Raw genomic sequence first — 23,680 nt, 5'->3', positions numbered from 1 at the left:
GCAACCCACACTAGAGCACATTTTAATGCTTGCCTGAAAACAATGTTCTGAAGTAATTTCCCAAAGTCCCAGAAATGAAAATCCCTTTAGGCCAGAAACTGCCTTGGAGAGATCAGAATATGAGTTGGACTCCTATTTTTAACAGAAGTAGAAGGGAGGGAGGGGAGTAATATCTACCTACCATGAAATTCTATCACATTTTTTAAATCTGGAAATTAACACTCTCTCTCTATAGATAGATAGATATAGATACATAAAATAAATGAACTTTAATTAAAAACAAAAACACAAAAACCTGTTCTGAGCCAGATGGTGAAGTGTAGGGGCCAAGGGCAGGCTGCCTCCAAACAGGCCACGTTGGCATGAAGATTATCTTCAGGTACAAAACAATCAAAACCCAGCAGATTCTGAAAAAGCTCTTTACCTCCCCCTCAACGCCCTAAAAGGATTTAGATAGAAGACCTACTCCAGGAAGAGAGCTATCACCATAGGTAACCCTTCTGTTATGAACTAGGTGTGGTAGATGGGGAGTAACCTAGCAAGGCCTCTTTGATCAAAGTTCTGTATGTCCTGGGTAGCTCAGTAGGTTAAGTGTGAAACTCTTGATTTTGGCTCGGGTCAGGATCTCACAATCGCACGGTCGTGAGATGGAGCTCTGCTTTCAGCTCTGAACTCGGGTATGAAACCTGCTAAAGATTCTTTTTTCCTCTCCCTCACACTCCCTCTCTAAAATAAAAAAAATAAAATAAAACAAAACAAAACAAAATAAAATAAAATAAAATAATAAAAATTCTCTGTGTCGCATTGTTTCTGACTGGTCCAGCAAACATGTTTACCAAACACTTAACTCTTTTTCATTTTCCTGTGAATTCATTTCTTGTGAATTCATTCCTAGACCCCTACCTTCTCCTTAGCTGAGAATGATAGATATGCTTCATCTTGCCTGTCTTTGGAATTTCCATGTCTGTGTGGAATTTGATTTTCTCCTATTAATCTGTCTCCTGTCGATTTGATTCTTAGACCTGCTAGAAGCACTTTGAAGGGGACAGGAAATTCTTGCTCCCCAACAGAAACATTCACAGTTGACTAGGGCCAAACCTGGTGGAGTATCTCTTGTTTGTTTGTTTTTTAAATGTTTATTTATTTTTGAGAGAGAGAGAGAGAGAGAGAGAGAGACAGACGTGAGCTGAGCTGGGGAGGGGCAGAGAGGAGGAGACACAGAATCTGAAGCAGCCTCCAGGCTCTGAGCTGTCAGCACAGAGCCTGACGTGGGGGCTTTCGGACTCACAAACTGTGAGGTCGTGACCTGAGCCAGAGTTGGACGCTTAGCCGACTGAGCCACCCAGGCGCCCCTCTTGTTTATTTTTTACCCCAATAACTATAGGCAAAAAGTATATGGGCAAAATGCTCTCTTGGTTGGACATATCTGCTTCGAACCACCAGCATTTTTTAAGAATACAACTGAGAAAACAAAAGAGATACTAGATTTCCTCACTCTCTTCTCTTAATCATGTACATAAATATGCACATTCACACTCCACCCCCTTACTCACCTTTGTCTCCTTGTCAGAGGAGTCTCTCTCTGTCTCTGTCTCTTTCTCTGTCTCTCTGTCTCTCTGTGTCTCTCTCTCTCTCACACACACACACCAAAAATGGAGTTATAAATTATCTGTAGAGGATTTCAAATCTGAGGAAATAATTCTGTTTTTTTGGCACTAAGCTATTTGTCCTAGGCAAATATCTACATAGTTTTATACAAATTTGCCATAAGCCAAAATATTGACAGAAGAATAACTTTAAAATATATTTATGACAACAGCCTTAATTAGAAAAATAGTTATCAACTTTTTTCCTTGGACCACCTGCAGCTGAAAAACCAGAGGGTCTGTTAGAAGAAATGCAGATTTTAAGCTCTCGCCCCAGACCCACCGAGTCTGGATCTCTGAGGGTGGTCTGCATTTTAAACAAATCCCCGGGCGATTCTGGTGCACACTAGAGCTTGCTAGCGATTGCTTTATTCACTGGTAAAATTACGGCAAATATTCCTGCCATGATATCACAAAGGTTAGAGCAAAACAAAGATTTCCAAAAGTGAATGACCTATATTCTCTGCATTTCAGAATCACATCTTAATAGTTGTTGATTTTTGGACGGCAAGCTAAAGAAGGGGAAACACAAAAAGTCGATGTACTTGTGATGAATAATTTCCACTATCAGGTGCCTATTATTCAAACCCTCTCTCCTGGAAGTTGCAAGTTCATGGTTTTGCAGATGCTGAGAAATCTAAATTTAGTTTACAGCTATAATTATGTTTTTTCCTTCTAGCTACAGAAGTTTATTGTGCTGTGTCTCTCCTTAGATTCTGTCATTCAGCAGTAAGTCTTCTAGAATCATTTAAAAAAGACCTTGCTGATGAGATGTTAAGTAAAAAGGCAGATCACAAAAACATTAAGTTCCAACTTTATGTATAGAGATCCATAATGCGAGATTCAAAGAAAGTACCCACAAATTATCATCAGGCTTTTGTGTCAGGGTTAGTTCCACTCTCCTAAAACTATCTCTAAATTTATGTTCATTTTCTAAATTTAAAAATTATTATAAACACACACTTCTTAAAAGGTTGACTTCTCGGTGAAAAATATCATCATTAGCATAATTTTAATTTACTATTAAATCAGCTTCAAAAGCACAAATTGAGAAAAATTTGTTTATAAGCCTGAAATCCTAATACAGCTAATTTTTCCATTTCCCTCCTAAACTTTATCTACAGACATACATACGTGATTTTAAACATAGCTGTTATCTTTGTTGACTTATAAATGTGAATTGTTTTGTCTACTTGCATTATTTTATAAACATGTTTGCACATTTCTTCATAGCTTCAGAATCTTAAAGGCTACATTTTTTAAAAAGTTGATACTTTATCCATTACTGTGTGTAGAAACATTTCTGCTATATCTAGTTTCAAGTTATTATAAATAACATAGTTAGAATCATCTTCCTAGATGAGTTTTTTTCTTTTATTTTCTTATTTTTTTTAAGTTTTATTTATTTAAGTAATCTCTACATTCAGTGTAGAGCTTGCAGTCTCAACCCCAAGATCAAGAGTCACGTGGTCTTCCTGCTGAGCCAGACAGGCGCCCCAAGTTTTTTTCCTTTCAAAAGTTATTTCTTTAGAATGAATTCTCAGCAATGGTTTTAGTAGTTCAAATGGCATAAACATTTTTACGGATACTGTATGTAACACATTTCCCTTCAAAAAAACTGTACCAATTTTTACCATAAACTATGTGAAAAAGAACTGGATTCCTAAGAAGGCTGAGAAGTGTTGAGTTTCTTTTAAAAAGTATTTCACTTCAGGGACTCCTGGGGGTTTCAGTCAGGTGAGCTTCCCACTCTTGATTTCGGCTCAGGTCATGATCCCAGGGTCGTGAAGCCTGCTTGGGATTCTCAATCTCTCTCTCTCTCTCTCTCTCCCCCTCTGCTCTGCAGCTCTCTCCCCTCTCGTGCTCTCTCTCTCTCTCAAAATTAATTAATTAATTAATTAAAATAAAAATAAAACAGCATTTCACTTTATTTTTGTTATCTTGCTGTGTAAATTAGTTTTATTTATTTAGTAATCTCTACACTAAACGTGGGGCTCAAACTCATGACCCAGAGATCAAGAGTTGCATGCCCTTCCAACTGAGCCAGCCAGATGCCCCTGTACATCACTGTTTTAATTTTTATTCATTATCATTAAAATTTTTAAGTTATCAATATGCTAGACACAATTCCAAGGGGTTTACATAATAAAAACTATGTTTTCCTAAAAGATAATTTAAATAAACCCTCAGTGTATGAAAGCTTATAAAAAACCTATCCTCTATGTATTAGATATTACAATAAAACAAAACTTAAATTTCTACAACATAAATGATTTTATTTCATAGAGGTGGAAAGGCACAGAAAACTTAACTATGAAAGAAAATAACCTTTAGATTTCCCAACACATTTATTTTTCATACATCAGAAGAAGTTAATTCAAAGGAATAATAATTTCTTTCATTACTGAAAAAAAAATGTTCAGGGTTAGAAAGTTCATTTAATCCGTATCTTCTTTCCTTCACAATGACTAAATAAGATTCAAAAAGTCCACTGAAGGGAGTGGGCTGATAAATGCAAAGTGACAATATAAAATAATATTTTTTAAATAATTAAGTAAACCATTCATTAAATGACCTACCTGTTTTTCACCAAGCAGATCAAACTGAAGAAGAAGGATAATCTCAGCATATGGAAACTGGAGAGAGTGTGTGTCACATTCACAAGAATAATTTTCCTTTGCAGAGCCTTGAGTTTCCACTGAGGGCTTTGCTCAGAGGGAGCTCAGATAACTACACCAGAGGTGTGGTGACAACAGGAAGTTCCCAGGGACTGCAGGCGGGTCCCAACCCTTTCAGGATATTTGACTCCTCCTCTTTTCAGTGGAAGGTCGAGTACTTTCTACCTTACACAATTTTATGCACATCTTTTTTTTTTTAATTTTATGCATATCTTAATATTATAATGTGTATTTGTAGAATGACGAGTTCAAATAGTTTCATTCTTTGTGGGCGGTTTATTAGTGGCTTGGCTTGGTATGTTGAAATCAAGTGTGATCTGAGATATTTGCCTCCCTGTTCTTGTGAGTGAAACAAATCAATGAGTATTCTGTTGGTCTGTGTCCACAAAACTAGTTTTTATGTTAATTCACACACACATTCCTCATCAGGCAGTCTTTATATTTTGTTAAGAACATTCATTAAGTCCATTCATATACCTGTATTTGTCCAGATACGCTTCAGATTAAAGGAACATTTTTATGGCATTATACATATTTTTATTTCTTCCTATCCAGAGCCTATCTCTCCCTCACCCTTGCCTCCTACTTTCTAAAGGAAAATTAAATGCAAAAGCTTTAAATAGAGAGTTCTGCCAGAATGCATCCACTTCAGTGTTGGAAGTAACTGAACTTGTGTTCTCCTGGCTATGAGGTAATTTAATTACCTTTCTGGTGAAGGGCTTGTAGCAGTCACTCAGGCTTATGGGGCGGGGGGGGGGGGGGGGGGGGGGGGGGCGGGGGGGGGGGGCGGGGGGGGCGGTGGTCTGATGAGCTGAAACATGCATTTATAAAGAAAGACACAAACAATTTAAAGAATACATTGTGGGGGCGCCTGGGGTGGCTCAGTCGGTTAAGCGGCCGACTTCGGCTCAGGTCATGATCTCGTGGTCCGTGGGTTCAAGCCCCGTGTCGGGCTCTGTGCTGACAGCTCAGAGCCTGGAGCCTGTTCAGATTCTGTGTCTCCCTCTTTCTCTGACCCTCCCCTGTTCATGCTCTTTCTCTGTCTCAAAATAAATAAATGTTAAAAAAAAATTAAAAAAAAATAATACATTGTTACCCAGGGCATCAGGCAAAAGCCACTAGTCATTTAGCATTGTCTACCTGAAATACACATTTATGAAGCAAAATTATCTCTCATAGAAGTTTATCGGTTTTCTGTGTCTGCATCCCATTCGAATAGCAGGGGATTCCTTGCGGGAAGTAGATTCCAGCAGTGCTTCCAAAGAATCAGTACAATCAGATTTCCCCTGCTTGGCGCGTGGGGGGGAGGGGGGGGGGGTGCTTTTCAGAGTATTGCATATGGATTCTGTGTCACACCTCAGACCTAATGAAGGCCAAGACCCGCTAGCAGTGGTTCAAATCCCACATCTTCCACTCACTAGTTGTGTGGCTTGAAGCAAAACATTTCCATTCTTAACTTTTCTCAACTGTGAAATGAGGAAAACAAAAGCAGGTATCTCACAGGGCTGTTATTCGGATTAAATGAGCTAATATGAGTAAAGTTCTTAGCGTTACAGTCTGCTACCAAGGTAAGCTCACTCAGCACTTGGTAACTATGTTACTTAAGTGGTTACACAGTCTACACCTTTCCCTTCTGTCAGAAGGCAGTCTGCACAGTGCTGAGAAGAGGGGTCAGGTGGATTTTAGGAATGGAGGGCACCTGATAGTGATGTTTCAGGTAAATGACTTTAGTCAGTACTGTAGTGTATTTTTTTTTTTTTTTTTGTCTCCTGCTGGAGAAATAACTTAGGGATACATAAATAGGAAAAACAAATAGGTGGCCTGCTAGCTTTATTAGTTTTCCATTTGCAGTAAGCTTTACTGGTTTGGTAACAACTGCCCTCTGGAACAAATGGAGAATTGTTCCACATTCTCTTAGGAACCTGTTGTGGAATGCACTGTTGGGTCAGTGTACTTGTCTGATAAATATTTGTTGAGCTCCTATCAGTTTAGTACCATGCCAAGTCTTTATCTAGACAGAGCCAATGTACATTTTCCTGGAAACCAGCCAATTATGGGAATAAGAATAATTTCTGTTGGGAGGGCTTTTTGTGTTAGTATTGATTTTCCTGCCAGTAGGCACACAAGTTTTCCTACAACTTCCTAGCTGTCTGTGCTTTTCTACTTCCAGTGTTCAAAATAACACAAGGTATCAATGGGAGGACCCATCCTCTCAAGAAGAGAGAGTTAGAAATATCAAATATGAAAAAACAGAAAGCATTTCAAAAGATGGAGGGAGAGGAAAGCGAGGGAGAATTGGAGAATAGGGAATCTTTGAGAGGTGAATTCGTTCTGTCGCCTGCTTGTGGTGGGGGTTACAGCAATCTACACAGGTGATAAGATTGCATAGAACCGTGCGCGCGCGCACGCGCACACACACGTGCATGTAAAACTGGTAAAATGTAAATAAGATCTGTAGATTGTACTAATGTCAATTTATTGGCTTTCATAGTGCATTCTAGTTATGTAAGATGTTACAATTGGGGGAAACTGACTGGGGGTCCATGGGACATCCCTGTACTATTTTTGCAGCTTTCCGTGAATCTATAATTGTTTCAAAATAAAAGTTTTTAGGGGTGCCTCCGTGGCTCCGTTGGTTAACTGTCCTACTCTTGGTTTCAGTTCAGGTCATGATCTCAGGGTTTGGTGACATCACAGAGCCTGCTTGGGATTCTCTGTCTCTCTCACTCTCTGCTCCTCCCCTGCTCACTCTCTATCTCTCTCTCTCAGATAAATGAACATTTAAAAAGTAACTAAAAGTTTTTCAAAGTTCCAAAAGATGGGGTAACTCATAACTATTTGAATGTTAACATTTACTCAAAGGTATCCTGAGGAAAACCATGTCTTTATTTCTCATCATCATCATCAATCAATTTTCTTCATACGATGATTCTGAAAAATGATCACAACTCAAGAATAACACAGTTTGCCTCATTTCCAATTTAGTATTATGTATTGGCTTTTTTTCTTCTTCTTAACCTAGAAATCGCTTGCTACAGAGAGCAGATTAGAAAGGGGGCAGGCAAGCTTCCAAATGCGTGGACAGGAAAAACAGGTATGGAAGTGTAATGAACTGAAGGGAGGTGTTTTTATAACTCTCATTGGCTTCAGCTGTCAGGAAAGGTGACCTATGTCCTCTCTCACCCTGGTTTAATGCTCTAAGCTGGTATATGACTCACTATCACATAGAATTTTGTCCTTTCATCTGCTTCAGTGACCCCACAATCTCACTAGCTGTCCACGTTTGGAGAAATAAATGTTTCCTTGATTCGTTTTCTACAAGGAGATCAGGGTAACTTTCCCCTAATCCATGTATTTGTTTCATGTCTTCATTCCTTCATTTATTGAACATTTCTCAAGCTTCTATTTAAAAAAAATAATGAGGAAAAAATAGGGGATGGCTCCTTCTCACAAGGAGACAGACATATTAATGATACTAGTAATACTGATATAGAGTTACGGATACACCTTCCATAGAACCAAGGAGGAAGCAGTAAGTTGCTGGGAATCCCACAGGGAGGGGCCGTGGAAAAAGCTTCACACAGGACATCCTTTTTGAGCTGGATTCTAAAGACTAGGTAGGAGCCTGTGAGGTGAAGAAAGTAGAGGAAAAGCAATTCAGGCAGAGGGAACAAACTTGGAGTTATAAAAGAAGTGTGGATTGCCAGTTTGGATGGATATGCATAGGGAAATGATAAACTAACTGGAAGTCAGGGTAGGAGGCACTCTGCATGCCATGCTTAAGATAGTGGATTTTATCTTCAAGGCAGCAAGAACGTAAGTTTCTTTTCCTGTTCACTTCTTTGTATGTTAATATATTAGTATCATGTAATACAAATAAACATAATAAATAATATATGCCACAATAATATATAACAAATGTAAGAAATAATATAGAGAGAGAATAACACATTTAGGTTGGCTTATTAACTTTTTTTTTTGTAGTTTATTACAAAACAGGAGGGAAAATGTCTGTATACTACTTTCCTGGCCTAAGGAGTATTCTTCATGGAATAGAGCTACCTTGTTTTAGAAACCATGACTTCCTGGGGCACCTGGGTGGCTCAGTCAGTTAAGCTTCCGACTTCAGTTCAGGTCATGATCTAACAGTTCCTGGGTTGGAGCCCTGCTTCCGGCTCTGTGCTGACAGCTCAGAGCCTGGAGCCTGCTTTGGAGTTTGTGTCTCCCTCTCTCTCTGCCCCTCTCCTGCTGGCGCTCTGTCTCTCTCTGTCTTTCAAAAAATAAATAAATGTCAAAAAAAAAAAAAGAAAGAAAGAAAGAAAGAAACCATGATTTCCTTACAAACAATGTATCAAAATAAATGCAAATCCAGCGCTTTCAATAACTGCTTGTTTGCAGAGTGCTGCCCAGAGCATTTCAAGGATAGAAGGCTCTAGCAAGGCCTGTATGCACACTGGCAAGACAGAGGCAAATGCTTTTATTAGTTAAAAATTCATTTCAAAAAATAAAAAATTTGGGGGTAGTGCCAATATTGAACATCCGTTGGTACCACGTATTTTATTTTATTATTAAAAAAAATTTTTTTTTAATGTTTATTTATCTTTGAGAGAGCAACAGAGTGCAAGCTGGGGAGGGGCAGAGAGCAGGAGACACAGAAGCAGGCTCCAGGCTCTGAGCTATTAGCACAGAGCCCGACATGGGGCGCAAACTCACGAACCGTGAGATCATGACCTGAGCCGAGGTCAGACCCTTAACTGACTGAGCGACTCAGGAACGCTGGTACCACATATTTTAGATTTATTTGAATCTAAAATATTATTATTATTAGAACCAGATTTCTGTTTTTATGTTTACTTAGCTGGCTTCCCAAGCACTGGTCATGAGAGTCTTGTACCCATAGTTGAAGTCAGATCACTCCAAACATCTGGAATTTGATTAAAATCAACCCAACCACTTTTAGGATATGGTAACAGAAAACCACAAATTTAATTTATACATTTACTTTCCTTAATAAATAAGAACACTATAAATTTACCTTCCTTAGCAACAACAGCCACAGCAGAAAACAAAACAACAACAAAAGACAACACAAGAGAGATCACCCTGCAAATAGATAGAAAAGGGACAGAATACAAGAGGAGGTGGCTTTTGGGAAGGCCTGAGAAGTGATCAGGCCTTGAATGATAGTACGTTTGATGGGTTTGGAGAGGAGAAAAGGCGGATCCATGGAGAACGCAGGAAAGTGTAGGATTGTGGAACTGACAAATTAAATGGCTTATTAGATAACTGAAGGAAGAAGAGGGAAGAGAAACATTAAGCACTTAGCCATGCTGGATACTGAAGTCAGTCCTTCACATACGTAAGCACATTTAACTGGCCCACAGATCTGAGAGGCAGATTTGATTAACTGTGTTTTATAGATTAGAAAATAGGCTCAGATACTTCTTCACAAGGCAGGCCAAACCTGAAGTTAATGTGAGCAACTTTTCTAATAAAATCTAGGACAAGGAACTACACTTGCTTTGGGATAATAAGGCCAAGGTTATTATTAGACTGAATAAGATCAAAGTCCTCATTATTAGGAGGATACGTTTTTCTTGAATACCAGAGTTGGTCCCCAGAAGGAAATTAATATTTAGGGTGATGAGCTATGTTGGATTTTAGGTACATTAAGCCCAAACCAACAGCATCTCACCTATGGGCTTCAATCTACTTCTATCAAATGGACCAGAGTTCGGGCAGGGGTCAGCAAAACCAAAGCTGACAATAAATCTTTTAATACTCTGAGAATGCTGGTAAAGGGAAAATGTTCAAGACTGAGCAATGAATTGGAGGGCTGGGTCTTTATTGTTCTGTGGAGGAGAGGTAGGTTTTGAGGAAAATTGGGATGGGTCCTGGAAAGGCTTGAAGGAGAGGATCTCAGCAAGTGGAAGAGGAGGAGGAGGAGGGGAGGGGAAGAGGGAAGAGGAGAAGTTTTTTGTTGTTTTTTGTCAACAAAGTTTTTGTTGTCATTTTGTTTTTCAGAAAATTGGGCAATCGTTTAGGATAGCCTAATGAAAACTTAAGCAATGAGGATGTGCCCCTCCAACAGTACACGGGTGCAAGTTATCCAAACCTCAATGTCTTTATTTCTCCATATGGCTTTGGTTTTCTCCTCTAGCCCTCTGGTGAAGAGTTCCTGAGTCCAGGAATGGGTGCAACAGTGGTGGGTTTGGAGTAAGCGTGGTCCCACTCCTTGACCACTGTATGGGCATCGGCCCATGCCTCTCCTGGGGATGATAGGACAGCAAGCTCACCAAGTGGCAAAATGTCAGGTGCAGGCGGTGGCTGGCAGTTGCTACACTCGAGAGTTATTGCTTCCTGATGAGGCCCAGAGATTCGACTGAGGTAATTCCAAAGCCCTCCACTTTTCATAGAGGGGGTCTAACATTTCAGCATTGGGTATGTGCAGGTGCTATTAGTGAGGGAGGAAAAAAAAATGTGTTGTACTGGAGTGGCCTGAGACTTGGTGTCAATGTTTCTTAAATCTTGGTGGCCCAAACCTGAGATACGCTGCTATTCTAAAGCACCTTGCAGTTTTCCCATTTATGTTTTGAACAGAGACTGCTCTTTTGTCTCGGAAAATCCCTTTGCAATGCTTGAGTGTTCTTTTTGGTTCAGTGAAGGCAAAGGCCATCTTTTATAGTGGAATGGACACATGGGACACAGCTCAAGTGCTGTGCATAATAATGCCATGGTAGACTATTTTTTAAGTTAACCGGGAGTCCAGCCTGAAATAGGTTGGAGTAGAGGTGGAGAGAAAATTCTCTTCTGTTGGTGGCTTGTAAAAGAGTGGAGAGATGACCTTGAGGGGAGTAAAGTCCTTCTGGGAGGCAATGAGCAATGGACTACGGATGATAATAGCCACTTCTAAATCTTCTGGTCTTTGCTTTCCAAATTACCCAGAGAGGGGCCACACAGCGGTCTTGTTCTACATTCCCATCATAGCTTAAAGCAAACTTTCACAATGTTCGGAGCCCATGATGGCCTGCAAATGAAGAAGGAGGATGTCCTCAAATTCCTTGCAGCAGGAACCCACTTAAGTGGCACTAACCTTGACTTCCAAATGGAACAGTACACCTACAAAAGGAAACGTGATGGGATCTACATCATAAATCTGAAGAGAACCTGAGAGAAGCTTCTGCTGGCAGCTTGTGCCATTGGAGCCTTGAAAACCCAGCTGATGTCAGTGTCATATCATCTGGGAACACTGGCCAGAGAGCTGTGCTGAAGTTTGCTGCTGCTACTGGAGCCACTCCCTGCTGCTGGCTGCTTCACCCCTGGAAACTTCACTAAGTAGATCCAGGCAGCCTTCCTGGAACCGAGACTTCTGGTGGTTACAGATCCCAGGGCTGACCACTAGCCTCTCACAGAGGCATCTTATGTTAACCTGGCTACCGTCGCTCATGTAACACAAACTCTCCTATGTGCTATATAGACATTGCTATCGCTTACAACAAGAGAGCTCACTCAGTGGGTCTGATGTGGTGGATGCTGGCCTGGGAAGTTCTGCACATCTGTGGCACCATCAGGTCCTACCTGTCTCTTCTTCTACAGAGATCTTGAAGAGATTGAAAAGGAAGAGCAGCTTCCTGAGTTCACTGCTACTCAACCTGAAGTTGCAGACTGAACTGAAGGTGTGCAGGTGCCCTCTATGCCTATTCAGCAGTCCTCTACTGAAGACCGGAGTGCTCAGCCTGCCAGTGAAGACTGTTCTGGAGCTCCCACTGCTTAGACCACTGAATGGATAGGAACAACACCGAGTGGTCTTAAGCTGCTTTTCTACAACGGCAAACAAAACGGAATAGGGTTGATGGAAATGAAACAGTTTCTTAAAAAAAAAAAAAACCCACAAAACTTCTGGTCTTTCTATTCTCAAACTTTCATTAACAGTCTGGTGTTGGGGTGCCTGGGTGGCTCAGTCGGTTGAGCGTCCGACTTCGGCTCAGGTCATGATCTCACAGCTCGTGGGTTCTAGCCCCGCGTCGGGCTCTGTGCTGATGGCTCAGAGCCTGGGGCCTGCTTCGGATTCTGTGTCTCCCTCTCTCTCTGCCCCTAACCCACTCACATTCTGTCTCTGTCTCTCTCAAGAAATAAATAAACCTTAAAAAAAAATTAAAAAAAAAACCCAGTCTGGTGTTAACTGTGTTTTGGAGAATTAAGGAAGGGGCCTATGTCCACATTTAGGATTTGGTTCCACTCTCTAGGAACTGCCTCCCATATGCCCAAGCCAGAGTGGTGATAGCCACAGGTGGTTCTGGAGCTCTAGGTGGTATCTTGCACCAGAATTCCAGAACACTTTATTGAGTACAGGATGAGGCTGTAATGGGGAGTGCCTGTGTTAAGTTCAAGGAAGCCTGAAGTCTGGCCTTAACTAAATCAGAGGTAAAGGTCAAGTGTAGTCAGGGATGGATTTGTGGGGCCAGAAAAGGATTCCAGCAATGTTTGGGGGAGGGGACTGGATATTCTTGTCCCTAAATAGGGTGGGACTTTTTTCTCTTATTGATAATTAACCAGAAGTATGACCTCTAGATAACAGGGAGAGTTAATTTGCACTCCCTGCCAGCCCAGGGGTGGAGACTAGCAGGTACTAGGCCACAGGTACCTCTTGTCTTTAAGTTTCTGTGAAGCCTTTTTTGAATTATGCCCTTCCCTATCCCTCTCCAAGGTGTAGTTTTCCTTTCTCTGGCTCCTACTGCATTTTGCACACAATTATCTTGTAATTTTTAATCATGTTTCTTCCAGTAAATTCGCCTCACAGGCGAGGGACTGGCGCTGGTTCTCAGATCCCGGTTCCAATCCTGCTACGCCACTAGTTAGCTTTGTGACTTTAGGCAAATTACTTAATCGCTCTGTACTTGATTTCCTGATTTATTAAAAATGGGCATAAGACTCCTCACCATCGCCTGAGGTTGCTGGGAGAAACGAACATGACAGTACGTCGTAAAGTACTAGACCTTAGGTATATGCAAACCAAAGGGCACTTAGCAGGGTAAACATTTGTTCTGACCTACCTTTATTTTGTGCCCTCAACAAACATTTACTGAGTACCTACAGTATATTTCAGGCCTCCGGAGCGCTGGCTCCCAGGTGAGGAAGCCTCACTTGTTGTGGCCTGTGGGCCTTGTCCGGCGGGCCGTCTCACGACTGGCTACGCCAAACAGAAAGCCCCGCCCACAGCCCTTTCGATCTCGCCAACGATTGGACCGAGACAGTTTCGCACGCATTCTGGTTGCTAGGTTCGGGATGTGGTACGGGGTGAAGCTGCGCGTGCGCAGATTGAGGACGAAGATGCTTTCCGGTCCGGCGGGAGGAGGTGACGTCAGGAGTGGTGGCAGGCGGGGGCCTCCTATAGCCCTCAGGACGTTTTATCTGTGGGCCCTCCAATCGCGTCATAAGTCGGCGACTGAGCCTTGGCGGTGGTGGCCGAGGCGGCGAAGGCGGCAGCGGCGGCGACAGCTCTGGGGTTTGCTTCTCGGGGTGTGTCGGCCGCCGCTGCTGCTTGGGCCTGGTATGTACAAATGGCTGGTTAGGATTCTCGGCACCATTTTCCGTTTCTGTGACCGGCCGGTGCCCCCTGCCCGGGCCCTCCTGAAGAGGCGGCGCTCGAACAGGTGAGAGGAGAGGGGGCCGAGCGCCAGCCTGGCTGTACTCCCTCCCCCACCCGGGGCTCGGCCCCGAGAGCGCTGATCCAGCCAGGCAGGCCCTGCTCTGCCGAAACAGTTGGCCAGGCCAAGGCGGTGGAGGTGTGAGTCGCGGGTATCCTGGTGACGTAGTCGCTCCCTCCACACTGTGCGATGCGGCTGCTGCTGATGGAACGAGCTAGTTGTCTTTGGAGTGCACCGTGATGGTTAGGATCTTTGATGTTCTTGTCAGAGTCCGAGCTGATTGCTGTCAAATGGGGTTTTATTGTATCTTGCTACTCTTTCGTTAGTTGAAAAGTAACAATTGAAGGAATAGTGTCTGTGTTGTGGTTCACTGTTTACACAGCACACTCCCAAGTGTCATATGTAGGCAATAAGTGCAGCTAAAGGAAGTGAGATTCATAGCTTGACCAAAGCCGTTTTGACTACAAGAATTGTTCTCTTAGCACCAAAGAACAGCAGCTGTTTTGTTCTGAAACAGCTGTCAAACTGTGTGTGTGTGTTTTGCGAGGGAGGGAGGGATGATGGTTCTGTGCTTTAGAGTTAGTATATGAGGGGGGGAAATTAGGTGTCTCATTTCTTTAAAAAGATCACTAGTTTGTGCTTAAAAATTTTGGGGGGAAACTAAAACTGTTCTTACTCAGTATCTGCCCCTTGGTTTGTCTCATTTCATAGTGTGTACCCCTTGCTTGAGAATTAATCTAGAGAATAAAAGACCATACCAATTCTCTACTCCCCCATCAACTTTTAGTGACCAAGTGTTAATTTCATTTTTTATTAAGCCCAGGATTATTGAAGGATAGTTTCTTGGAGCTTGAGAGAGCAAGATGATTTAATACATGAGTCTGAAAATGCAGATCATTGATGAAATAGGCTGTTGGCTACATTCCATCATGTGTTCTAGAGAAACCAAGGTTTCAACTTAGTCTTTTCTACCTTTTTGTGAGGTTGATAAGAGGATCATTTGGGAGCATGTTGTAAAGTGCCTTAAATGATGCTTAATATATTATAAGGGTGGTATTTGTTTATTCTACCTCAGCGGCCTTGTGCTGAGGCTGGTGCATGATAGGTACTTGGTACATATTTATTGAATAAGAGAATATTAATTTCCTCTCCTTGTCCTTTCTTTCTGCTGTGAATCCCTGCCAGTGAGTGAAACAATGGTTTGGAGATCAAAACCCTGTTCTTCACCACACATCCTTTATCTAAAACAATTCTTCACAATGTAAGCCATGTTTCAGTCAAAATGAAGCCAGGAGGTCTTACTGGGATGTTCAAAGTTATTAACTGAATGGTATTCTCCTGGGATTTATTCTGTTAATTTTTTTTTGGAAAAATGATCAATTATAATTATCTTTAGAAAGATGATTATAATATACCGTAAGCTTTTAACATTCTTGAGGTATATATAGGCCCAAAAACTTTCCTGAATTCCCCAATTTTTTATTACCACTGTAATATAGTTTCCATGATAAAAATGCAGTTAAATGTAACACCTTTTATGGCTAAGAACTATATTTTAAGGCTTCTTATATTGTCTGCTTCTAGTAAAGTAGAAGATGGCTTTTCTTGTGAGGGTGGGGAGATGTTGTCATCTTTCAAAAGGAAGTTATTTGTTGTTTTAAAATCATTGCTGGAGAGAAAAAGGATAGACCAGTCCTAGGCTGTCACCTATGTTCATTTACTAGCCAAATGATTTCTGGCCAATTTCAAGTTTGTACTTTAGCCAGATTACAGATTATCATTTGATAGGGAGTTTTGGCTCTCTTTCAAATAGTTTAAACAAGAGTGTTAAGTCCTCAAATGGTAAAGGCCTACTACAGAGGAGTGTTTTCTCTTCAAACATCAGTTGAGTCTCATTTTTTGACAACGTGGATGGAGGGGGTGTGTTGTATGCATATTAGGTTTACTTATAGAAATGGATATGTGTGTGTATATGTAAATATATATATTTTTTTCTCTTTTTCTTTTCAGCACTTTGTTTTCTACAGTGGACACTGATGAAATACCAGCCAAAAGACCAAGATTAGGTATTGAATATGAATTTTAAAAATTAGGTTTTTTTAGTAGGAAAAGTATATGCATGGAACAAAATTCAAAAGGTAAAAAGTTTATGCTGTGAAAAGTAAGTCTCTTTCCTGTCCCTTTTCTACTCAGTTATCCTTTCTAGGGACTGTAATCAGGGTCTTAAGTATCCTTCCAGATAGATAAGCCTGTGTGTTGAATGTGTATTTTAAAATTCTGAATCTTCCTATAAAAAAAGGTGCTTTTTATTTTTGAGGAAAAAACACTGTAAAAACTACTTCAAATTGAGTCATCTAGTTCAAATAGCTGAGTGAATCAATCTAATGTGTTGCCCCAAATTGTTTACTTCTCTGGATCCAGAGGGCTAGACATAGCTTGATAGAAGAGAATAAAACTAGATTAAAGGAAAAAAGGCAAAATGGAGTACAATAATAATATTTCCTCTGTCTCAAAAATGAATGTGAATTTTGATCTCCTCCAGATGTGGTAGTTAAGAGTAGAAATGTCTGTTAAGATTTCATTTACATCCAGGGCACCTGGATGGCTCAGTCTGTTGAGCGTCCAACTCTTGATTTGGATTCAGGTATGATCTCATGGTCATGAGTTCGAGCTCCACATCAGGCTTTGTGTTGACAGCACAGAGCCTGCTTGGGATTCTTTCTCTCTTTCTCTCTGCCCCTTTCCCTGCTGGTTCTCTTGCTGTCTCTCAAAATAAATAAAGAAAACTTAAAAAAAAAAAAAAAGATTTCATTTAAATCCAATGAGCAATTATTAAGCATGTCTTACTGCTAAGCAATGTGTTAGGTTCTACAGGAAATAGAAAAATGAGTAAGACAGGGTCTCTATTTTTAAGGACCTTACAATTGTGGAGGTATATAATTGTATAGTAGAGGGTATAAGGCAAGCATATAAATTATTACTAATGTCAGTAGGGATGTGATAAATGAAATAAGAAAGATAGTAACAAAATAGTGTCCAATTTTCAGCTGATTAAAAGTCTCAGTAAATATTTGATGAAAGAGCTAGTGTGTAAGATGGATCTTAAAGGGTGGATGGGATATCAGCAGAGCAATAGGAAGGAAAAGCATTCTAAGCAGAGGGAACAGTATGGAAGAGTTGTGCAATTTAGGAAATAGTGAATAGAATTCAGGGGAGAAGTTGGCTAAAGAGAAGTATGTCAAATTAAAGAGGACTTTGAGTGCGAGGAATTTATATTAAATTCACTGGGACAGTGTTTCTCAAAGCACAAGATGGGTATCAGTTTAGGAAAGGATTTTAGGGGATACAGCATTTCATAGCATTAAATAACATGTGAATTATGTTACATAGTAAAATGTTGTATCCTTTTCAGTTGTTTTTAATTTTCTGATTATTTCAAGCAGAATATCCTGATTTAATGCTAGTATGTTTTTATTACTTGCTATTACATGTGACTCTCCCTTCTTTTAATAGGCCCAGCTAGAACTTAACATTTTTATGTTTTCATTTCTTTATAAGGCAAAGAATGTTTCTTTACATTTAGAGTAGTGGTATAAAATTACCTTTCAAATACATTTATTTAGCAAAAAACATGAATCAATTTTAAACAAAAATATAAGTAAGTAAGTTATTTATATAAATAAAAAACTTTGACAGTGGTTACACCTGAAACCAACAAAACATTGTGTGTCAACTATACTTCAACAAAACAAGAAAAACAAAAGAACTTTGACGATATTATAGAAGGTTCCTTAAATAATAAGGGTAATCATCTATTTCATGGACTTCCATGTTAAAGATCTCTCCCTCCATGATTCCATGAAATATGTATTATAATTTCTGAATTGAAATTATAGATGGGAACCAAGGGGGAAGCAGTGGGTAGAGGATATAATACTTATTGGAAGAGTTTGTAAAGGTCTACAGCACTGCATCCAATAGACCTCTCTGTGATGATGTCTGTTGAACACTTGAAATGGGGCCAGTGTGCCTGAGGAACTGAATTTAATTTTAACTAAATATAAACTTAGGTAACTACATGTGGCCACTGGCAACTGTGTTGGATAATACAACTCTCTTGGTTGCTTTTGAGAGAGGAAGAAAGGAGGGTAAAAGAAAAGGGGAACCTTAGAATCTCAGACTTATGATCTTACAGATCAGAGGGGTTTTAAGAGATCTAACCTAGTCTAGTGTGAAGAAAGTAAGGTGGTCTTATCCCCATTTTATAGGCCGTCTACCTTCTTCCTCTCCTCCTCCTCCTTCTCCTCTCCTGTCCTCCTTTCTCCCCCCTCCCCTTTCTTTTTTGAGTCATTTAGATTTTTTTGGCCTAGTCTCTAGGAATACTCAGATTTTGAGGTGCCTGGGTAGCTCAGTCGAGGTCAAAGCATCTGACTTCAGCTCAGGTCATGATCTCATGGTTCCTGGGTTTGAGCTCCACGTCGGGCTCTGTGCTGACAGCTCAGAGCCTAGAGCCTGCTTCAGATTCTGTGTCTCCCTCTCTCTCTGCGCCTCCCAGCTCATGCTCTCTCTCTCTCTCTCTCTCTCTCAAAAATGCATAAACATTAAAAAAAAAAAGGAATACTCAGATTCTGACAAATTTGTAGGAAAATAAGTATTACAATGCTTTTTAGCATCCATTATTTAACTATGTTACTTATTACAAGTATACTATGCCCTCTGGGGCCTGAATGACAGTCTAGTGGTTAAGCATAAATCTCTAAAACTCTTACTCTTTCACTTAAGAAAACACAGCAGAGGGGCACCTGGGTGGCTCAGTCGGTTAAGCATCCGACTTCAGCTTAGGCCATGATCTCATGGTTTGTGAGTTTGAGCCCTGCATTGGGCTCTCTGCTGTCAATACAGAGCCCTCTTTGGATCCTCTGTCCTCCTCTCTCTCTCTCTGCCCCTCCCACGCGTGTGTTCTCTCTCTCTCAAATATCAATGAACATTAAAAAAAAAAAAACCACAGCAGAATATAAGATACATTACTAGAGGGATAATCTGGAATTTTTTTTTAAGTTTATTTATTTATTTTGACAGAGAGAGCATGTGTGCACTCACAAGTGGGGCAGGGGCAGAGAGCAAAGGAGAGAGAGAGAATCTCAAGCAGGCTCAGCACTGCTTGAGGCTCGAACCCAGGAACCCGTGAGATCATGACCTGAGCAGAAGTCGAATGCTTAACTGACTGAGCCATCCAGGTGCCGCATCTCCCTGTTGTTTAAGTTATTCCCCTATCTTTCTATTTCAGTTTTATATTTTATATGTTCTGGAGTGCTTGTTGTTTAAGAGCCACCATTTCAGTTTCAGGCTTTTTTTTCCTCTAAAAAAATTTAGCAGAGTGTGGCTAAATTGATGGTCTCTTTCTCTCTCAAGCTAGTGGTTTAAAATACTTTAACTGGGAAATAGAAAGGAAATTGTAGACAACCAATCAACAGTGTAGGAAATGAGAAAGGGGTAGTGTCCTAAAAAGAGGAAGTGGGGCAAGTACTGAAATTTACCCTTCCCCCTTATTTGTTTACTTACTTATTTTGTAATCTTTATTTTTGGTGGCAGGGAGGGGCATCAGATCTAACATGTCTTCTCCAGTAGAGGAATAGTCTTATTTCATCAGAGATGTTTAAGAGCTACATGTTTTATACTTCACTAATTTCCACCTTGGAAGTAGCCAATGTATAATAGGCACTTAGTAAGTAGTTATTTAGGAGTGTATTGTTACCTTCCCAGGAAGTAAAAACAAACCAGTGAGTAAATTATAGTGCTTCCTGTTGGATTCTGCCATGTTTAGTGTCTATATGCTGCAGGTTAAGTTATGCCCCTATCTCTCTGGCTTATTTATTTTATATATTCTGAAGAACTCATTGCTTAAAAGTGGTCATTTCAATGGGTGCCTGGGTGGCTCAGTTTGTTAAGTGTCTAACTCTCGATTTGGCTCAGGTCATGATCTTATGGTTCTTGAGATTGAGCTCCCGTGTAGGGCTCTGCTGACAGCGCAGAGCCTACTTGGGATTCTCTCTCCCTCTTTTGTGCCCCCTCCCACTTGTGCATGCTCTCTCTCTGTCTCTAAATAAACATTTTTAAAAAGTTGTCATTTTAGGACTTTTTTTATGAATTAGTATGTGATTTGCTGAAGTGATAATTTCATGTTTGTATAGCATCCCAGAAGAGATATTTTATTGAAAAACAAAAATTATGGGGCACCTGGCTGGCTCAGTTAATAGAGCATGCGACTCTTGAACTTGAACTTGGGATTGTGAGTTCAAGTCCCATGTTGGGCCTAGAGCTTACTTTAAAAAAAAAAAAAACCCAAAAAGCAACTCAAAAAACAAAACAAAAAAACCTCCAAATGCTGGAATGCTGGAATTTCAGTTATTCAGATAGGAGAAAAATTACTTTTACAGTTACCATCTTATCTCAGTGATTGAAAGTAGGACTTCTAATAAAGATTGAGAGAGGCCTTTCTAAGACATACTCTTAATTTTTTGCTAGAAGTGTTTTACTCTATATGTGTATGTAATCTATACTATATTTTCTAGATTATTTCATTCACCAAGTGAAAACCAGTCTCTACAATGCTGCCAGCTTATTTGGATTCCCATTCCAGCTGACCACAAAGCCCATGGTAACTTCTGCTTGTAATGGAACACGGAATGTGGCCCCTTCAGGAGAGGTCAGTGGGGATAGGGTTCCACTGGGGCTACTGATTTTTGTACTTCATCATTAAAGTTAAATTTTAGAAATAATCTCTTTTTATGGGATGTTTGGCTGGCTCAGTCAGAGAGCATGCAACTCTTGATCTTGGGGTCGTGTGTTCAAGCCCCACGTTAGATACAGAGATTACTTAAATAAATAACATTTTATTAAAAAAAAAGAAATATTCTCTTTTTAGGAATTAATGAGTAGAATGACTTTTTCCCAGAAACATTGATTCCAAAAACATTCTTTTTTTTTTTTCCCCCAGAACCATTCTTTATTAATGTTGATATAAAGGCCAAGAATTTAAAAGTTAAGAAATTATGCAGTTAAAAAATATTTATAAAGAGCCCAGCTACTAATACATCTGCTTTTCTTATTTAAGTACTATATGTAAAGAACCTAGAATTCTTATTTTGTACATAATTTTGTGAGTCTTCACCAGTTAAACCTTTGGTCTCACTAATGATGTCTCTTCTGTGAGCTAGCAAAATAATCACCAATAGAGTGATTTTTTTTATATTAAGAACTTACTTAAATTCTAAAATTTAGATACTACAGAGGTGGTTCTATTTGATTTTAAGGTATTTTCGAATTCTTCATCTTGTGAACTGACAGGTTCTGGATCCTGGAACAACATGCTGAAACTGGGTGAGGTGGTCAAAAATCTTTCTGCTTTCCTCTACCTCCTTCTGCCTCTGTTTTCTGAGTTTTGAGAATCTGAAAGGAAAACACTGATTTGGGTTGGGATAAGAACATAGACATATTGTCTCTACCATTCTAAAAATGAAGTAGCTTTCTTTTAGAATTGTCATTGAATTTACTGGTTGTGTTTTCTATTTGTATTATCAGTGTCTTTAATGTGACTTAGTTCAAGGTTCATTCATAAAAAAAAATAACAAAATAACAAAACAATAATTAAAACTTTTCATAACAAAATATAAAACAAATAACAAAATAATTAAACCCTGCCTTTGAGGAACATCATCTGATTGGGAAGCAACTTTAAGTTTCCAGTTCTCATATTTTTATGGATTACGAATCTCCATATTATTGTTGGAGCCCAAAGTTGAATTGTAATTATTGTACATACTGTATAAAATTCTATCATGGGGAAGAATAGGAAGAATCCAGACTCCTGAAAATGGCTGTGATCTCTGTCACACAGCATATGAAGTTTGAGAGAAAGAGAAAAAAGCTTTTAGAAAAGTTGTGGGTTCAGAGATCAAAAATAGAAGAAATTGAGGAAATGACAAAAACCTTACAGTAGTGCTACTCAAACTTTTTTAGTAACGTATCTCTGGTAGAAGAGAAGAGCAAAGGGGAGTAAATGCATACCCCTGAGTCTGAGAATCTAGTTCCAAAAGACCTGGAACAAAGATGATACTTTTTTTTGCAGTCTTTCATTTTAGAGGCAATACAAATTAGATTTTATAATCTATTCGTATCATTTGAATATATAAATATTAAAAGTTATTTATCTTTGGGGCATCTGGGTGTCTCAGTCAGTTAAGCATCCTACTTCAGCTCAGGTCAGAATCTCACAGTTCATGAGTTTGAGCCCCATATTGGGCTCTCTGTTGTCAACACAGAGCCTGGAGCCTGCTTCAGATCCCCTGCTCCCCCCACTCCCCACCACCTTATGCTCTCTCTCTCAAAAATAAAATAAACATTAAAAAAAAAACTATTAAAAAAGTTATTTATTATTAAGTTGGACATATGGAAGGGATGATACCTTTGTCTTGTGCCTGAGGTACCAACACTATGTTTCTGTGTATTTGTGTAGCCTAGTCAGAGAAACACAGGTATTCCTAGGGCACCTTTCTTGTACAGTCTCTTATCTGAAACCCTTGAAGATGGGCTTGGGAATTAGAATCTTTCATATTTTAGATATGTTGTGTTTATTGAATATTGTTAACAATCCATTAGGATTGAACAGTGGTTCAAATCAGATTTTGCAAACAAATGAATTCAGGTCAGTTTAAGTTTTGCTGCTACAGACTTAAATGAAAAAACTTTCAGTTTTAAATCTCTTTACATTTTGGAGTCCTCAGAGACTCTACACCTCTATAGTAGCTCCAGCAGTGAATGGGGCTGATGAAAGTGTGGTTACTTGTTTTTGAGGTATAGTAACCATCTCATAAGTGTTGGAAGCTTCCAGTGAACTGTAGTAGCCTATAGCAAGTTTTCATTTAAAAATAACTTCTGTTTAAAAATAATAATAATAACTTCTGTTTTCTTGGGAAGAAGAAATGATTTGAACAACTCACTCAATTTGATTAGATTACAGGGAGTCTGTAATCACTGAGTTCCCCATGCTTCTTGATGGTCCCAGGATGCAAGTGAAACTTGAAGAGCTTGCCTGTGAATTTTTACGGTCTGAGGTCCAAGGCAAACTGAGCACTATTGCTTTTCCTTCAACTTTTTACAATTTGTACTGGATCTCTGTGCTATATAGTAATAGAATTTGAAAGAATAGGGTATTTAGTTCTACAATGTAGTCTGCTCACAGATTTTCTAATGCAGACTGTTCACAGGTTTTTGGGTTGGGTTGTTGTTTTTTGTTTTTTTTTTACAATTACAAATGCATTTTTAAAATAGGTAATAAATCTCCTAATGGAATAAGTGACTATCCAAAGATCAGAGTGACAGTAACCCGAGATCAGCCTCGTAGAGTCCTGCCTTCCTTTGGGTAAGTGTTAAATTCTGCCTTCCTGTAAATGGAAACTTATTCTTTTATGTAATCTTGTTAAGAAGTACTCCGAGTTTAGTAATTTGCCAGATATCATATAGCTGTTGAGAGATTTGAACTCAGGTGTGTGTTACTCTTTCTATATCATCATATGCTTATAGCATCTGATGTTGAAAACCTTTTAAAAGGATTTGTTGCTCACTTCTAAACTTTATTTTTTTATTAAGTTTTTTATTTTAATTCTAGTATAGTTAACATACAGTGTTAATGTTAGTTTTAGCTGTACCA

At 39.6% G+C, this 23,680-nt stretch overlaps 1 protein-coding gene and 1 long non-coding RNA gene across 6 annotated transcripts in view; both read left to right on the top strand.

The window, feature by feature from the left end:
* Positions 1-12,486, top strand: part of LOC109275251 (uncharacterized) — a 60,492-nt gene extending 48,006 nt beyond the window's left edge. The window contains exons 3-4 of one of the 2 annotated variants that reach the window (XR_002084018.2): positions 10,349-10,711; positions 11,270-12,486. This is a non-coding gene — a long non-coding RNA (uncharacterized LOC109275251). Of the gene's footprint in view, positions 1-10,348 lie in introns of both variants that reach the window. The other variant, XR_002084017.2, reaches the window with a different exon arrangement.
* A 1,212-nt stretch (positions 12,487-13,698) lies between these two features.
* SENP2 (SUMO specific peptidase 2) overlaps positions 13,699-23,680 on the top strand; it is a 31,247-nt gene continuing 21,265 nt past the window's right edge. Inside the window, exons 1-5 of one of the 4 annotated variants that reach the window (XM_019463414.2) lie at positions 13,699-13,977; positions 15,982-16,037; positions 20,544-20,677; positions 21,285-21,351; positions 23,302-23,392. In XM_019463414.2, coding sequence (XP_019318959.1) covers positions 13,877-13,977; positions 15,982-16,037; positions 20,544-20,677; positions 21,285-21,351; positions 23,302-23,392 — 449 coding nt within the window. In that variant the 5' untranslated portion in view covers positions 13,699-13,876. Of the gene's footprint in view, positions 13,978-14,041; positions 14,214-15,981; positions 16,038-20,543; positions 20,678-21,284; positions 21,352-23,301; positions 23,393-23,680 lie in introns of those variants that run through there. The other 3 variants (XM_019463417.2, XM_019463416.2, XM_019463418.2) reach the window with 3 other exon arrangements.

Source organism: Panthera pardus, unplaced genomic scaffold (genome assembly GCF_024362965.1).
Source record: "Panthera pardus isolate Hobbes unplaced genomic scaffold, ASM2436296v1 HiC_scaffold_16, whole genome shotgun sequence".
Classification (NCBI taxonomy): Eukaryota; Metazoa; Chordata; class Mammalia; order Carnivora; family Felidae; genus Panthera; species Panthera pardus.
The sequence above is the reverse complement of the archived record's forward strand: the minus strand, read 5'-3'. Positions and strand labels throughout refer to the sequence as shown.